This window comes from Gopherus evgoodei, chromosome 1, assembly GCF_007399415.2.
Source record: "Gopherus evgoodei ecotype Sinaloan lineage chromosome 1, rGopEvg1_v1.p, whole genome shotgun sequence".
In the NCBI taxonomy this organism is placed as follows: domain Eukaryota; kingdom Metazoa; phylum Chordata; order Testudines; family Testudinidae; genus Gopherus; species Gopherus evgoodei.
This window is the reverse complement of record NC_044322.1, coordinates 343,030,632-343,049,403: the sequence shown is the minus strand read 5'-3', so window position 1 is coordinate 343,049,403 and position 18,772 is coordinate 343,030,632. Positions and strand designations below refer to the sequence as shown.

At 45.7% G+C, this 18,772-nt stretch overlaps 1 protein-coding gene across 4 annotated transcripts in view; it reads left to right on the top strand.

Moving 5' to 3' along the window:
- The window catches only part of FAM185A (family with sequence similarity 185 member A), a 77,168-nt gene extending 63,642 nt beyond the window's left edge, over positions 1–13,526 (top strand). For 2 of the 4 annotated variants that reach the window (XM_030556729.1, XM_030556466.1), the window contains one exon: positions 11,874–13,526. In XM_030556729.1, the coding sequence (XP_030412589.1) occupies positions 11,874–11,989 (116 nt within the window). In that variant the 3' untranslated portion in view covers positions 11,990–13,526. Of the gene's footprint in view, positions 1–3,619; positions 3,678–11,873 lie in introns of those variants that run through there. The other 2 variants (XM_030556559.1, XM_030556647.1) reach the window with 2 other exon arrangements.
- The last annotated feature ends 5,246 nt before the right edge of the window (positions 13,527–18,772 follow it).

Below are 18,772 nucleotides of genomic sequence, written 5' to 3'. Positions count from 1 at the left end.
CTTAAAGAGCCCATGGCATTCCAATAAGGCACCCAATGACTATGGATATGAAATTCAGTAAGAGATTTTGGGATGATCTGTCCTTGCATGATATGTTGCTTTATTTCTATCCGTGTCATATTTAAATCATTTTAATATTGATTGACTTCAATAATCCTAATGCAGATAGTTTAGAGGAAATAATAGTTCATGTTTACAGGTAGGGTGACCATCTCTACTGTATTTTAATGGGACATTGTAACTGTATTTAGGGACTAATATCCCACATTCTAAGAATAAATCAATATACACCTCTACCCCGATATAACGTGGTCCTCGAGAGACAAAAAATCTCACCGTGTTATAGGTGAGACCGCGTTATATCAAACTTGCTTTGCCCCACTCCACTCCACTCCACCAGCTCCCAGCTGCGGTGCTCCGCTTCCTACCATCGGTGAGTGCGGGGAGGTTGGGGAAAGGATGCCCCCCCATACTCAACTGCATCTGGAAGCGGAGCAACGCAGGCCCAGCCTGCTCCGCTTTCCTTGCCCCAGCCCCAGGCGTGTCGCTGAGGGGCAGCTGGGGAAAGGTCCTGCACTCACCTGTGGTGGGAAGTAGAGCACCACAGCTGGGAGCTCACGGAGTGAAGCTCGCTGGGGCTGGGCTGCTCCGCTTCCCGCCACCAGTGAGTGCGGGGAGGTTGGGGAAAGGATGCTCTCCGCACTCACCAGCGGCGGGAAGCAAAGTGACGCGGCCTCAGCCTGCTCCACTCTGCCACCTCCCAGCTGTGACGCTCTGCTTCCCGCCGCAGGTGAGTGTAGGGAGGTTGGGGAAAGGATGCTCCTCGTACTCGCCTGCAGCGGGAAGTGGAGCACTGCGGCTGGGAGCTAGCGGAGTGGAGGGGGCTGGGGCTAGGCTGCTCCGCCTCCGCTGCTGCTGGTGAGTGCAGGGGGAATCCCTTCCCCCAAGCCCCCTCCCCCGAGTGACACTGCTGGGGCTGGGGTGAGGGAAGCAGAGCTGGTTGCTCCCGGCCCCCCGCTAATCCCCCGGGCCACAAAGGTGCCCTCCCACAGTTCCTGCTAGGGGGGAGCCCCTGATTGCCCCCAAGACCCTCTTCCCCTTATCGAACCCCTCGGCCCTGGCCTGGCCCGGCACACTTAACACGCTGCTCAGAGCAGCGTGTCAGAGCTTTACCACGTTTTATGCGAACCTGTGTTATGTCGGGTCGCATTATTTCGGGGTAGAGGTATATTTTGTCCTGTATTTCAGCAGTATTTGTGTAAAGGATTCTACCCTGGGATTCTGTACAAATGTATGATTCATACAGTGTATGACTTCATAGTCTGAATATAACATTTTGGGGAGCTGTGCTTTAACAATAAACCTTGTCCAATTCTGTATTTTTTATACAGTTTTCCTTTGTTTCTTTTAAATGTAGGCTGGCTTCTTTTTACATCCTGCCTTCAACTAATTAAACAATGTCTTACATTAAATGTCAAGATTCCCTTTGTAACATAAAGTATTATTTTTCCAGTAAGATCATCTTCTGATACAAGCAGACTCTGAAATAATTACAAATAATTTAATAAAATAACAGATAGGATACATGGTGAAAAATGTTCCTCCCCTTGGGAATCTTAGGGACAGCGTGGCAGCAATTTCATTTGAGTTTTAGTTGCAGAACATATAAAACAGATGAAAAAAATCAGTGTTTGCCAAGCCATAAAAAAACCCACATCACAAGGGGATATCAGTTTCGACTTTTAAGTCTCTAAGCTAAGAGGTTAGTACAAAAATAGTTAACCCTTCAGAAGCTGGCTGGTTTCCAGGTTGTTAATGCTGGGAACTGGCTGTTTTGAATGGATTTTACGTATCTCTTGGGAATTCTAGTGAGAGGTAAATGAAGAGTTCTTCCAGGGGAGAGTTGATGTGTGTGACGTTCTGTACCTCGGGGGAACACCCAGCACCCCCATGTTCATCCTTATAATATGATTGTGTGGTATCCAATGCAAAGTTCGTCATTTCTGGTGTCTTTGGAAGGTTTACGATGCACTGAGCATTGTTGTTATAGTCATGTTATTGATTGTAATTTCATGTATATAATTATGAGGCTGAAAACGTGTCCTCATGGCTAAAAGCAAGCCCAGGCAAAAACTGTCTAAGAGCTGAGGGGCAGTTCACACCTTGTCAGGGCATGTATGGGACAAACCCAGTCCAGCCTCACGGGAACAAAGGACAGTGGCCTAGGCAACAACAAAGGATCTGTTGAACTCTGGAGTGAGTCGCCCTCCCTTTCTTTGGTCAGTTTGGGACTGCAATGAGGTGATGCTCACCTGACTCTGAAAGGGAGGAGGCAAAGCCAAGAGGGAAGAAAGAATATGATAAAAGGGAGAGATGTTTGCCAGGCTCTTCCTCTCTCTTCCAACTCCATCTACAGACATCACCACCAAGCAACTGAAGCGCTGATCAAAGGGGAGAGCCTGGAGGAAGGGCAACCAGCCAGCCTGTGATGAAATGCATCTAAGTTTGTAAGGGCACTGAAAGTGTTAAGATCAATTTAGAATGCATTTTGCTTTTATTTCATTTTACGAAATCCAACTTGTGTGTTGACTTATAATCACTTAAAATCTATCTTTGTACTTAATAACTCTGTTTGTTTAGTCTACTGAAGCAGTGTGTGTGGTTTGAAGCATGACAGAAACTCCCCTTGGGATAACAAGCCTTGTACATAGCAATTTCTTTGTTAAATGGGCAAACTCATATAAGCTTACAGCGCCCAGCGGGCATAACTGGACACTGCAAGACGGAGCTAGAGTTGTGTCTGGGACCGGAGATATTGGCTAGTGTCATTCAGTTGAACAATCCAAGCAGCAGCTGGTCAAAAGGGCCCACTCACATAGCTGGGAGCAGCTTACATGCCAGAGGCTGTGTGTGAACATCCCAGGAGTGGGGGTTCTCCCAGCAGAGCAGGGTAAGGCTGGCTGCCGAGGACCTGGCAGATCACTGGTCCAGATGACACCAGAGGAACGTCACAGGGTAGAATTCTTGCATCAAGTGAGTTCTGATCCAGTCTACCTCCAGCTATACGAAACCCTCACTGAACCCTGGAGTTTGGTGTAATACTCATGCGACTAGTCGTCTCTCTGCTGCTAGGTACAATGTTGGTCAAGGCAGTAGCAGGATTGCGAGTTCATTGGTGGTACACATCCAGGGGAGATGGGAGGCTACCAAAGATTGGAGCTGAATTCGACCATAGCATGAAGACAAGAGTGAAACAGCCTAGGGTCAGTAGTAGGTGGAGCATGCTGGGAGGAGAAGTGATGGGAAAGTTAGAGAAGTGGGGAGGCATTTGTTCTCCCTGGTGACGGAGGATCAGTTCAGAGGAGTTGAGGCATTAGCTGTAGGAGGGAGGGAAATAGAAAACATCGGAGTAATTAACAAGGATAAGCCCTCAGTTCTCTAAGGAGTCAGTGGGTACTCTAAAGAAATCTAAAAATAGGTTTTAAGAGTTGGTTTGAAAACTCTATGGCCCAATTTCTTTCTTAGCATTGTCAGGCTGCATAGGTGGACAGTGATAGTATAACTCCTTTCTTGGTGCTGATACTGGGCAGACACTCCTATCTTTTTCTTTGGCAATAAGGAAGAAGTGCCTGTGGCCTAACCCCTGGTCCATGCTGACTCACTCAAGATCAGAAGGTATCTGCAAACTATGAACTCTACATGTGGAACTTCATGGGCAATGGGGGGTGGGGGCACAGGACATACAGCAAGGACCATGTAATTAAAGTGAAGGATGCATGGCAGAATTCTGGGGAGAGCCTGACTGGCCAAGAGCTTACCTGGCCACCTGCTCCTACCTGCTATGAGGTGACTGAAAGGAAGATCATGAAGGTACAGGCAGGAATCATTCAGGAGCAAGCCAGCCAGTGGACAGGTTCCCCCACACTTGTATTGCCTACTCGTGCCAAAGAACACAGACTCACTGAGAATAGAGGCTTGCTGTTGTGACGAGATCTTCAAAGGGAAAGGGGGCTGGTCTCAGGGAACTGGCAGTCAGCCCAGCTATTTCACAAAACCCCAGCCATGAATTTTCTTTTGCTCATATGGCCAGTTTTAGTGAAATAATCTATTATCAGTAAGTGGTTTCTGTGGCCTTTCCAACCCAACACCACTTTGGGTCTTCACTCAAACTAGAGGATCCTGGGACATGAGAATAGCTCTTTCTAATCCATCTTATCTATTTCCAGCATTACCATCACTGTAATACCTAGCAGATAGCTAGTAAACAACCTTGAAGTTTAAGTCCTTCCGAAATAATACATCTTTAAGAGTTAGCAAGGAAGCATCATCTCCCTCACCAGCAGTATATCTGGGGAAAGTGAGGATGCTCAGTTTCCTATATTTCAGCAAAGAGAAACAGCCTCTGAGATTTTGATTTGGAAAATAAAAGAAGCAAACTAGACAATAAACCTTTTGCAAGAGAAAATCCCAGTGACTGAAGTTTCTCAGGCGCAGAGACAAGAAATTAGCCAGGCGTACTATATTCTGTTTCCCAGCAGATCTCGGGCAGAGATACTGCATATGAACATGGAGACAGGCTGAGTAAATTGCATGCTTGGCAGCTTAGTTTGGAATAGGCAGAGAAAGCAATTTACAGCAGTTTTTGTGGAGTCTTATAAACCATGGTGCCTTGTTTTAATCTCAAATTTAAAAAAAAGACTAATTTTTTGAGAAGCATCCTGCTCACCCATCCCAGAAGGCAGGGAAAGTTTCACCTAAGCAGTCCATTTTCTGGAAGGTCAGAGTTATTGTTCACATCCAAGAGGCAAGTAAAGTATTGGGGAATAATGAGAACCGGGCAAACTTTTATAAAATCATTGAGCTCTCACTTTATTCACCAAATTGAATTATATGGTGTTTTGGCTGGTGTGTGTCAGATGCTTTTAACTTTGCACATAATGTTTTCAGTACGTACTGCACCAACTAATAGATCATATAACTCTCATATTTTGGGATAAAAATGGGCCCTTCTTTAAGTGTTGTTTTGGGGGTTGCCTTTATCCCTGTTGAAGAGCAAGGGGCCAATGCATCATTCCTAATCCCCAGGGCCATCCAGCCTCTAATTTAGTGGTGAGATTTATAGGGAGGAAAAAAGGTATAGTAGCCTCTTTTATAACTCGAAGGAAAACAAGTCACTGGAGAAGCAAGTGAGCAGACTGCCATCCCTGGTGGAGTTTGGCCCAATACCACAGATTATGGTTCTGAAGACTGTTGGGGAAGCCACTTCTAAGACTTTGCACTGGTGGAACTTGGCACTGATGATCCTTCCAGCTTCCATCCTGTCGCCAACCTCTCCTTCCGTGGAAAAAATCATTGAGAGTGGAATGGATGAGGTGACCAGTAACACCCAACATCCTTCAGTATGCTGGATCTTTTCCAGCCAGGTTTCAGGCTCCATCTTGGTGCAGAGACAGCCTTGGTAGCTTTTGGAGCCTGCTTCCTACTGGCCACATATAGTGGTGGACCCTCCATGATGATACTGCTTGACCTGTCAGTGATATTGAAATGATTGACCATGAGGTGCTGCTGACTCACCTTCAAGAAATTTGCAAGGGTCAAAGCAATCTGTTTGCGCTCCGCTTTTCTCTGGCCAATGGGTCCCAGAGAGTCAGGGCTCATCTTAGAGGACTTTCTCTTCTGGTATTCCTCATTGCTCAGTGCCACTTCTCCCCCACACCTTGAAGGCAATTGAAAAGCCTCTGCTGCGTTTTAAGTTTGAGCCCTGATCCCAACAAAGGAGATCACCCCAATCATTTTCTATATTTCCAACGTACTTCAAGAATTTCCTTCTTTCTTAGAATCAAACACTGCTAAAACTCATGTCACCCAAACTGAGTGGGAAGAGATTTTCTTACAGTTTCACAATGTCTGTATGCACATCTTGGTGAAACTTTGCTCCTTTAAGCAAGAAGTTAAAAAAAAAATCTGCAAAAGATTCAATTCCTTGGCGTCAAATAGAAAGTTAATCCAGCTTCTTAATAACATATTAGATCATCTTGTGTCCAACAGATTGATTTTTGATTGGTTTCAGCTTGCATTTAACTCAGGAAAGTCAAAAACTTGTAAGACTTGTCAAGGTTCATTTAAACTAGAGCCTTGCACTGGCAGCCAACCTTTGGTCATGTTTTACTCACAAGGTGAGAATAAAAAGCCACTTTTGGCATGGCATTTCTCCGTCTGTTCTTGCCTTAACAGAGAGCAATCCAAGGTCTGGACTCCAATTCCAGAGATTGATTTCCTAATTTTCCACAGGTTTGGATAGGGTAGCCATATTTCCATAACTGAAAAAAGGACACCAGGCCTGAGCCACCTGGTGTCGCTCAGGGAGATTCTCCCTGAGCCCTGCTTGGTGTTGCCATGGATCCCAGCCCTGCCTGGCATTGCAGCTGGCTGTTCGAACCTTTCCATGCAGGGCTGCCCACTCGAGCTGCTTGGTATCAGGCCTGAGCCGTCTAGTGTCATCACTTGCCTGAGCCGTCTGGCGTCGTTGCTCATCCCCCTCAACATTCCTCCATGTGCCCTTAGGGGGTGTGCCCCACAATTTGAAAACTCAGCATTTGTCCCTAATGATCAGTTGGCAAGAGCAAACAGGACAAATGGCAAGGTTTCCAAAAATGTCATGCTATCCGGGACAGAGCTTAAAAAGGGGGACTGTCCTGGCCAAAATGGGTCGTATGGTTACCCTAGGTTTGGGTTTTAATGTGAATCACAGCTCTCATTTTTATCCCTAGCTTGTAGATCCCATGCATATGATTTTTTGTAGATTTTTAGGTTTGGAGTGGTTGTTGTTCTATTAATTCACATTCATATAAATAAGAAAATTCTGTATCTTGTAATTTAGGAAGGGATCATTTTAGCTTCTCCATTCTTCAGGAAAGCCTGTGCATACTTGCCTTTGTCTAGAGAAAAATTGTTTTGACTATCAAAACATGTGGAAAGATACTGTTTTCTAGGCGTTAAGTTGAAAGGGATGGCTAATGCAGTATGTTTGGTGCATAGCCCAGATAGCATGAATGGTGTGCTTTGAAAGTAAAGCCCTGTCCACACTGACAAAAACCTAAAGGGCTTTTGCTATCATAGTTTAAACATGTTAGCAAAGCAGTCTTCAAAACCTACTTAGAGCCTCCTTATTCAGAGCACAGGCACTGAAGAGTGTTAAGACAAAACTGTGCTCAAGAACTACTCTGGCAAGACTCCAACACACTTTTATAAAATGTATTGTAGCTTAGTTGGACAGTTTTCATGTGCATTAAACTGTGTTACGCTCCTGAGCCTGATTTAAACTGCTAATGGGTTTGGACTCAGGAATCTGTTCCCCCGGGAGCTCTTGGTGCCATGTCCCAGGGGAGTGGAACTTCAGACACTGGGCTCTGGTTAGAGGGAAGTTGGTCTTGTGTTCCCCACCAGTGTGGCCAAGACAAAACTCCAAAGGAAGCAAAAGGAATTAATCATTTTTATTAATACAGCAAATACAAAACTAGAGGCTGAGTCCAGACAACTTTAGAACTTTGAAACATCTCTGATATTTTTTCTGTTAGTTTTGTTACAAGGTTTTCTCCAGCTCTGTAGCAATAATTTAATAAGAGGTAAATGATGCATGAAATATCATCAGCGCATATGCTGTGGTGCTTGCTGGAGTCTATGAAAACACACCAGAGAGATTCACACTTGGCATAAAATGCTTATTACAGCCAGGCATCTTCAACTCCCACTTCCATCTCCTGGCATATATTTCTGTGCTCCACCTATTTGCTCTGTCACCTCTTCTTACAGCCTAGAAAAATGGCTGCATTCTAGATACCATACAACATTACTAAGGGAACATTGTTTTCCTTCATATTTTTGTCAGCTCATTTTTTTGACACTTGGAGGTTATTTCTGGTTTAAAATTCAGTCCAATTTCTTGTTTTAAGGGCTGTCTCTACTTAGAAGGCAGATTCCCTTTTCATTTCTATTCTTCATTCTCCTACAGAGAGCTATGGCAAATGAAAAGTAATAGAGATTCAGATAAAATTTCTGAGGAACTTAAAATTTCAGTAATGGCAAATATTCTGCACACCCCATCCACCCTACATTGTCATGAACTCCACTTTTGTTTTAAAATGTTTTTCAAAGACAGACATTTGGAGTGTTTAGGCAGATGGCGTTGAGAAACCTGGGGTTTGGCCAAAATGCAGGAAGGGAACCAATAGGAGCAAAGCTTCAATGGGATCCATGTTGCCATGGGGACTGAGGAGTAAGCACTGGAGCATCCACATGGAGATCCCCAAAGCGCTTGCACCATCTGTACGTTAGGAAACTGACATCCCTGCCTGCTCTGTGGGATTGCTGGGTAAACAAACTGTCTTCTCAGCTGCTTTGAAATAGATTCCTAGCACTTTTGTAGGTTGATGTGATTTTGTCCAGAGTCTCACAGTAGCCACCACTTATTGACACCGTAGAACCACAGTAGTAGTGGCAGCCTCTTCTCAAGAAGAAGACTTGGATTCTAGGGATGAAAACTGGCCAATTGAAGTCATGGCGGGGTTTGTCTTGGAATTCATTGGAGCCAGGATTTCACATTTTGTGTGTGGCAGATTTGAACTGAGGTGCATTTGCGAAGTTGATCTAGAGTGCTGCTTCAGTTCCTGCCCCAGGCTATGCCAGGCTCAGTGCTAAACTTACAAATTATACACTTATATAAGCACTAAGGTCATCAAAAATTTAAACAAAACAAAAGGATGTTTAGAAAAGAGTTCAAGATGAAAGCTGATCTTGCGACTGGCATGAGACTGGGACTCACGAAATCTGATTTTAATTCCTAGATGTGCCACAGATTCTCTTTGTAACCTTGGGCAAATCACTTAATCTCTCTGGGCTAGATTCACAAAGAAACTTAGGCACCAAGAAAATCACTGGCATTCACAAAGCCTGAGTTAGATGCCTAGGCTTCCTGTACAATGGGGAGAGACAGGCATAGGTGTGGGAACTAGGGGTGGGAGGGTGCTACAGCACCCTCGGGCCCCCACTGCCAGCCCTACGCCCGTGGTCTCAGTTGCCAGCACCATGCTTGGGGTCACAGCTGCTGCCCTGTGCACCCGGGGCTCTCCTACCGTCCCGTGCCTGGGGTCTCAGCTGCCGGCCCCATGTCTGGGGCTCTGCTGCCACCCTGCGCACAAGGCTTTGCTCCTGGTCTCAGCTGGGGGAAGGAGGGGTGGACAGGTAAGGGGGCCGGCTTTCAGCCTCCCCACTATTAAAAATGTTCCAGCGCCACTGGAGAGAGGTGCCTGAGAATGGGACTCATAATAGCCAGCATAGGAAGTAGCTCCTCACTTAAGCTAGCCAATGGAAGATACCAAGTTGGGGGGGGATGCTAAACCCCGCTCCTCTCTCAGAGATAGGCACCTCCCTGCAGCCTGGATTTAGGTGCCTCTCTGCATGGGATTCTCTGCTGCAAACCCTCTTTGGGGTTAGGTGCCTACACTGTTTTAGCAAGAAGCTGCAGGGATGGGGCGCGATAGTGGCAGTGCTTCCTCATTACTTCTGGCCTGGTGATTGGAGCACTCACTTGGGAGACCCCCTGGTTCAGCTCCCTCCCTCAGTCTCCTGTTGAAGCTTTTCCACTGTGGCTAAATAATTTTTTAAAAAATCGTTGGTGCAGGGGACTGGGTCCTCCTGGGTTTCCCACCAGAATGCTCTAGTCAGCAGGCCACAGAATCATTCTCATGCTGGCACACTCTCTCTCTCTCTCTCTCTCTCTCTCTCTCTCGTCCAACAGTGGAACAGCTTTGACAGGAGAGATGGAGGAACTCCCCCCCTCCATCAGAATATCCCAGAGCCAACTGATTAGGGCACTCTTCAAAGAAGTGGCAGATCCCAGTTCAAATTCCTTCTCTCCCTCAGGTGGAGAGGGACTTGAACTGGAAGGTTTCCTACATTCTTGGGGAGTACCCTGACCACTGGGCTCAGAGTTATAAAGGAGGTCCGACTTCTAATTCCCCCATGGCCCCCAGCCATTTTGTGTAAGCTCATCTCTAGAGGCCTGATCTGGTATGCAGGCTCTGAGCATGCCTCCCAGATCAGGTCTTTCAGGTGAGTTAGGCAGAATGCCTATCTTCCTTCCCCAGTTTGTGAACCACTCCAGGCTTCAGGCTGGTGGGTCTGCCATGCTCAGAGGTCTGCTCAGAGGCAGAAACATAGGTACCCAGGGCCGGCGCTTCCATTTAGGCGACCTAGGCGGTCGCCTAGGGCACCAGGATTGGGGGGGGGCATTTTGCCGCTCTCGGCGGCAATTCGGAGGCAGGGGGTCCTTCCACGCTCCAGGTCTTCGGCAGCAATTCTGCGGCAGGTCCTTCACTCGCTCTGGGACCTGCCGCTGAAGTGCCTCGAAGACCAGGAGCGCGGAAGGACCTGCCCGCTGCAGAATTGCCGCCACCGACCAGGAGCGCGGAAGGACCCCAGCCTAGGGCGCCAAAAACCCTGGCGCCGCTCCTGTAGGTACCTAGGTACTTCTACAGTAAAAATTTAGTGGCCAAGTGATTTTTAGCCAGCTATCGAATTTGGGGGCAGCAGAGCAGGAGTTTTGTGAATCCCAGTGGGGCCTGATTCAGATTTAGGCACCTAAGGCTTTTTGTGAATCTAGTCCTCTGTGCCTCAGGCCCCCCATCTGTAAAATGATAAGAAGAGCAGGAGTACCTGTGGCACCTTAGAGACTAACAAATTTATTTGAGCATAAGCTTTCGTGGGCTACAGCCCACTTCATCGGACGCATAGACTGGAACATATAGTGAGGAGATATATATACATACAGAGAACATGAAAAGGTGGGAGTTGCCTTACCAACTCTAAAAGGCTAATTAATTAGGATGAACTGTTGTCAGCAGGAGAAAAAAAAATTCTATAGTGATAATCAAGATGGCCCATTTAAGACAGTTTGACAAGAAGCTATGAGGATACTTAACATGGGGGAAATTGATTCAGTGTATGTATTGGCTCAGTTATTTTTCTCCTGCTGACAACAGTTCATCTTAATTAATTAGCCTCTTAGAGTTGGTAGGGCAACTCTCACCTTTTCATGTTCTCTGTATGTATATATATCTCCTCACTATATGTTCCAGTCTATGCGTCCGATGAAGTGGTCTGTAGCCCATGAAAGCTTATGCTCAAATAAATTTGTTAGTCTCTCAAGTGCCACAAGTACTGCTGTTCTTTTTGCAGATACAGACTAACACGGCTGCTACTCTGAAACCTGTAAAATGATATTGACTTTCTCCCTTATTGTGTCCATTTAGACTGCAAGCTCTTCAGGGTAAGGACTGCTGCTTACCACGTGAATGTAAAGCACCTACCATAACAGAGCCCCAATCTCAGTCACTGCTGTAATAAGAATAACATTTCCACAAGTGGCAAACTGGTCCCAGTAAATCAGCACTATAGTACATGGCCTTCACCCACGTTTCTTAGACTAGGGTGCAGCTGAGATGAAAGCTTCTTGCTTCCATGACAGGTGTGTTTCCAAAACTTCACTTTTTCGCTAACAGAGGTTGGTCCAGTGAAAGATATTACCTCATCCACCTTCTCTCTTTTCACACTGCAATTCTAATCTACATGTTTTTATGGAATAGAAAATATTATGAGTCTCCAGATTCATTCCACTGGCATATTACTGAAAGAATGCAGAGAACAAATGGTATGTCAAAAAGGAAACACAAAGCAGTCCCATATCTTAAGAAATGTACCAAATTTTGCCAATAAAATCCTCTTGCAGAATGTTTCCAGAAAGCTCTGAATAAGCTTATACTGAAGAAACTGTTTATGTGTTAGAATAGCAAACTGAATGCAGTTTTGTTTTTCAGGTCATATGAATCAAATGAATGAAAGAGACAAATGGATTAAGGCTGACACACAGGATGGCACAGTGCATCTTAAAAGCCAGAGCTGGTTCCAATCGATCAAGCTGCAGGTTTCTTGAGGATGTAATAGGCCAAAGGTATTCAAAATCAAGGAACGGTGAAGAAAGGTTACTGTACAGTGATGGTGAATGCTACTTATTAAAATACAGTAAACAATATATTGTGAGGACTTTTTACCCAACCTTTGTATATGTTAAATGACTGTTATTTGACAGCTGTATGAAATGGGTTTTACTGTTAGTGCCTTCTACAGTTGCACAATCCTGTGTATTCAGGATTTGTGTAAAACTTGACCCGCACACCCCGCCTATTCTGAAAGCTAGTGAATTTCAAGTAAATATATAAAGCCACTACAAAGAACATTTTCAACACAGGTTGATGCCTGAAAATACAAGAATTTGATTTAAGCTTTGTGATGGTGCCATATTCTGTATGCTGCTTTTAAATGAATTGTTATCATTTGAAATTTGTGGTTTGTGCATAATGCTGAGCATTTCCTTTTACTGAATTATTTATATAATGTGTGGGATAAAATTACTTTTAGGGTTGCAGTTCACATTTGATCATAAGTAGGCGTTTTGGCTCCTAAGAAATCAGTCTACAATTCTATGACTTACTATACTGCGCTATATGTAAAACTGGTGGTCAAACTCCTGCACATTGAAAGCTTGAGAGCTTATTTTATGCCCTCATGAACCTCTCTCATCTGTGGCTCCACTGACGGTAGGGCCAGAGAACCCCTTTTTTATTTACTATTGGGGATGGTAACAGGGTGCAGTCCCAGAACATGCCCCCTTCAGTCCCCTCCTGGTTCTCCCACTAATTCATAGCCCAGAGAACTTAAAATAACATTCCTGCTCTTGGAGGTCTGAGTTATTAAGTCCTACAGATTATGGTCTCCTTGGGACCTTCAGCCTCAAATCTTCTTGAGGCGTCTAATTCACTTTTGTCCAGGACTTCAAGTCCCAGCTCTCCCTTAGTTCCCTCTGAGCCATGGAGCTCTGCCAATCTCTGGTCTCTCTGGAGAATGTTTTTCTGGGTCTCCTTTTGCCCTGGTCTCAAACTTCTCAAACTTCTTCCTTTTGGTTCCAGGAGCTTCACAGCCTCCTTCTTGCAATTCATGGCAGGCTTCCTCAGTTCAGCAGCATCCAGGGTCTGATCCCAGTCCAAGGAGCCTCTCTTGGTCCCTGCACTGCTACGTCTCGTCGGGACTGTGGTGTAATTCATAATAAACTTCCTCAGCTCACCAAAGCCAGGTTTTGGTTCCATGCTACAGAGTCTCCCCCTGTCTCTGTGCTCCCTTCAGTTCTCACTCTTCAGACTACCTGCCTTGGAGCCACCTAACCACTGCACACCTTCTGTCTGCAGTTATAACTCATCTGAGATCTTCCTGGCTTTTATGAAGGCCATGTGTTCTTCACATTCTCACCTGAACCTGAGGCCCATAGCTTCAGGTGGGAGACAGAAGGTCAGTCACAGGTAGGGACTGGATCCATCTCCTCTACAGGGCCAATCACTCATTTTGATTACCACTACAAAAAGTTTTTTTTTTCTCTCCTGCTGGTAATAGCTCACCTTAACTGATCACTCTAATTAGAGTGCATATAGTAACACCCATTGTTTCATGTTCTCTGTGTATATATATATCTTCCTACTGTATTTTCCACTGCATGCATCTGATGAAGTGAGCTGTAGCCCACAAAAGCTTATGCTCAAATAAATTTGTTAGTCTCTAAGGTGCCACAAGTACTCCTCGTTCTTTTTGCGGATACAGACTAACACAGCTGCTACTCTGCACCCTGTGATAAGCACTTTAGGACTAGTTTTCTCTACTTGTTCTCTTTTGCTGCTGTAGCAGTTTAAATTCTTTCATCTTCCAGGATGCCATCAGCACCACGTTAACAGCCAGCTCTGAGTTATACCTGCAGTTGAACAAAATATTGTTTGTTTAAGAAAGAGTGAAGAAACACACACTCAGAAAAGCATCTGAACTTCACTTTACATAGCTCACACCTAGAAGAGTTTCTGAGACTTACTTGCATAAAAGCTGGGAATTATGGATCTTACATATCCGTATACAGTGTCCTGTTCTCTCCATCTGGAGCTCTAGCCTGTCAGTGACAGAATCCCAGGCATATTAAGTGTCACAATTCAGGACAACTGCCTCTGTATTCCCCTCCATGGTCAAGCAAGAGTCCCCATTCTTTGGCTCTCGGCTCCTTGACCATCACCTCTCTTGGGCAGACACCCACATCTCTCCCTCCTGACCGGGGGTTTTCCAGGCTGCAGAGTTCCCTGCCTATACTTCGTTATTCCCAGCAAGCCAAACTGCCTAAACAGGCCAGTGTCTGCACTTTGCTCCCTCTTAGAGGCCATAAACAGCAAGATTGCGCACAGCCATACATCACCACACAGCCATTTCTAAACAAGCACATTTATTCTTAAGATGAAAGCATTACAGAGAAAACGTGTTAAAAACAATAAAAGAATCTACACGCATGCTAATAAGGTTACCAGAGATCAGACACACACACCCTCCACCTGCGGCTCTGGTAGGAGTCATTTCTTGAGACTCTCCCCACAGAGGATTTTTCTGTGGTAACAAGTTCATAACAGCTTTAGCTGAGAAGAAGCCTTCCCTATGATAGGTTAGCTTTTCCTTCATACAGCTTGGGCCTTTGATCGTCAGTTTCCAGGTTCAGGTAATCAGCATGTCAGAGTCTAGCTTTTAAAGGCTGGGTTTTTGCATAACTAGAGGTGGGAAATTTACATTCGCCTCCCACTAGAGATTCCTGAGGAAATACATAACACTTTTTGTCCAAAAGTCCATTCTTGTCTGATCCATTGTTCAATACAGTCCTTTGGCATTCATAACTTTTACATTTAATATAATGGGCTCCAAAGCTACTTAAACTTAGTTCAGTAAGGTTTTTTTTCCTAAAAATATTGCAGGAAATTGCCATATCTGTCACTGTAAGCCCACACAATCCATCTATTTCTTGGCTTCCTGAAAGACATCTTTTCTGGACCCCCCTCTTCTGGCCTTCAAACAATCCCCTAATCTCACCAAACTCATCATCAGAAGCAAGCTCCCTATAGACCCAAGAGTTGCCTACACTACAATATTAAGTCGATCTAAGTTACGTGGATGTTCAACCACCACAGTAATTAAATCACTTTTGCATGTCCACCCCATGCTCCTTGTGGTGGTGCACTTCCTCACCAGGAGTGCTTGCACTGATTTTGACTGTCAGTGTGGGGCATTGTGGGATGGCTTCTGACTGACACTCCACTACATGGAGCTAAGCACTATGCCTCTTGTGGAGGTGGAGTTATTAAGTTGATGTAACAGGTGAGTTATGTTGGCAGGAGTGACGTTTTTGTGTCAGTGCTTACAGAGTTAGGTTGATGTAAGCTGCCTTGCATTGACCTTACTCTATGGTGTAGACCAAGGCCAAGACAGCAACTCAGACCAGCACCAAACCCTGCCAGAACAACAGATGCAAAACCTGCAGACATATCTCCACTGCTACAATGATCAGCACTCCCCACAACACAGCTTTCGAGACTGATGGGTCCTACACATGCTTATCATATGTAGTGTACCTCATCCAGTGCACTAAATGCCCCAATGGCAACTATCTGGGTGAAATCAAACACTCACTATGCTCTAGAATAAACTCACACAGGAAAATTATAAAAGACAAACGCACTATATTCCCTGAGGGTGAACACTGTTCACAAAACGATCACTCCTGAGCTTCAAAGGAAAGTTGCACAACACTTTCAAAAGATGAGCCTGGGACCTTAAATTCATAACTTTAACAGACACTAAAAATCATGGACTGAACAGAGATGCTGGATTTATGGCTTATTACAACAATCTGTGACTCCCCACCCCGCAGCTGCTTCTCCCGCTTCCTTTCTTCTGTATGACTGGAGTGGTGTTAATTGGCCACTTCATCTTGAATGGTCTCTTGAAATATGTGTTGACTTCTTATGCTAAACAATCTGTTCCATCTTGTATTGAACTATGACACTCTGGCTCTGGGTGTGTTTCCCAGACCTGAAGATGAGCTCTATGTAAGCTCAAAAGCTTGTCTCTGGGCAAGTCTACACTACAAAAGTAAGTTGACTTAAGTTATGTCAATGTACAGCTGCTACAGAAATTAAATCGCTTTTGCATGTGCACACTACACTCCTTGTGTCCGTGGTATGCATCCTCACTAGCAGCACTTGCACTGATGCAGAGAGCAGTGCATCGTGGGTAGCTATCCCACTGCAACTTGCCACCATCTAGCTCAGGGTCTTTGGCAAGGGTTTCCAATGCCTCAGGGGGCAAACAAGTCATGCAGAGGCGACTGGGAACGTGAGTTCAATGTCCCAACACACAGTTTTCTCCATCCCTTAATTTTGTGTGCATCTCATAATGTTTCATGCCTCTTTTCAAAAGCCCCACAAACCCATGCAGCCACCATCTGTATGAAAAGCATGGATCCTGCATAGCTCTGCACTGTTGTGATGAGCGTTGTGAGCATGGCACGCCTGATCCTGCAGTATTTACAGAGCAACCAGAGGAGCCTTGGCGAACATAATGATTCCTTGGAGGCTAGTTTGCTGTGGGACATAAAAAGAAACAATTCAAGGTTGTTGTTGGCACTCACAGAGCAGCTGTAGATGGTGGAAGGCTGATTCTGAGCTCAAGAAACAAGCACTGACTGGTGGGATTTCATTGTTATGTAGGTACGGGATGACGAGCAGATCTTTTGGCTGTGCAAGGCCACATTCCTGGATGAATGTGCAGAGCTTGCTCCAGAGCAGTGACACCAAAATGAGAGCTGCACTGACAGTGGGGAAGCAACTGGTGATCTTGTGGAAGCTTGGAACGCCAGACTACTGCTGATCAGTGGGGAATCAATTTGGAATTGGAAAGTCCACCGTGGGGATTGCTGTGATGCAAGTGAGCAGGGCCATTAATCGCCTCCTGCTACGCAGGGCTGTGACTCTGGGCAATCTGCAGGACATACTGGATAGTTTTGCAGCAAAGGGGTTCCCGAATTGCCGAGGGGCAATAGATGGCTCACACATCCCTATTTTGGTACCAGACCACCTTGCCGCAGAGTACATCAACAGAAAGAGCTACTTTTCTATGGTACATTGCAAGTCCTTGTGGATCACCAGAGATGTTTTACCCACATCAATGTGGGCTGGTCAGGGAAGGTGCAAGACGCAAGCAGCTATAAGAACACAGGACTGTTCAGAAGGCTGCAAGCAGGGACTTTCTTTCCAGACTAACAGAAAGAAAGCCACATTCCAAAGCCACATTTCCAGCTGCAAAAGATACAATGTACAGAGGTGCTATTGTGAGTGTATTCACAAGATAAATGGCAAGTTTGTATTCTGAACTCACTCCCCTGGATCTACACAAGGTACAAGCACTACATTCTCACTTCTCCTTGGGATTCAGAGAGCACGGTGGCAGTCCCAGCCATGGCGAGTATGACCTGGAGGAGGGGGCGACTTGGGAAAATAATGGGGGGTAGCTCATGGGCATGTATATATGTGGATGGGCAATTGAACTGAATACTGGCACCATTTTCCACAGGCGGTGGTGATTGTAGCTGACATCTCACTTCTGAGTGTAAGGGAGGCTGAAAGGGACAGCTCCTGCCTGCGTCCAGCTGCAGACCGGGTCCACATGTTGCTAGCCTGTGTGCTGCAATGGTGCTTGCTGAAGTAACTGCTGACTGGCGTGGGAAAGTGTTCTACTGCAGCGGAAGAAACAAGGCAGCCCTCCCCAGAGACTTTCGGCAGACAATTGCAGAGGACCTCCTGGAACGTTTTCTCAAGATCTGTGTGGAGGATTCACAGGACATCCTGGTGTACATAAACATGCTGCTCCACATGTCTCCTTCTGCCTAACTGTACAGGGGAATGAGAAGCAGATAGCAAGCCTACCTACCTCTACTGGTTATTTCACTACTTCTTCTATGATTAAAAAAGAGTAAATGTACAGATGTGTCCCTGTTATATCAAAGCAAACTGCATACTTCCCAGAGGTTCCTTCCCCTGCATCAGGCTCACCTGTTCTGGACTGTTGGGACTGCCTTGACTGCTCTGGAGTCAAAAACAGGTCCTGGCTCACTGCCACTGCATCCCCTTCCGCTGTCCCCCATACTCATCCTCCTCTTCCTTGTCCAAAACCTCCTCCCCACTGTTCACTCTCAGGGCCGGTGACTCTGACTCCTCCTAAGCATCCACAGATAGCATGTAGCTATTTGTAAAAGAAACATGTCTGCAGTTTTGCACCAATGCAACTGTTAGCCTTCCTTGCCTTCTGGTACACCTGCTGCAGCTCCTTGGCTTTCACGCGTCACTGCTGCAGGTCCCTCTTGTAGCCCTTCTCCCTCAGGCCACAAGTGATCTGCTCGTAGATATTGACATTTCTATGGCTGGATTGGAGCTGCGCCTGCCCAGCCTCTTCTCCCCACAGGCCTGGTCTACACTACGTGTTTAAACCGAATTTATCTGCGTAAACCGATTTAACCCTGCACCCGTCCACACAACGAGGCCCTTTATATCGCTATAAAGGGCTCTTTAAACCGGTTTCTGTACTCCTCCCCAATGAGAGGAGTAGCGCTGAAATCGGTATTGCCATGTCAGATTAGGGTTAGTGTGGCCGCAAATCGACGGTATTGGCCTCCGAGCGGTATCCCACAATGCACCATTGTGACTGCTCTGGAAAGCAATCTGAACTCGGATGCATTGGCCAGGTAGACAGGAAAAGCCCCGCGAACTTTTGAATTTAATTTCCTGTTTGCCCAGCATGGAGCTCTGATCAA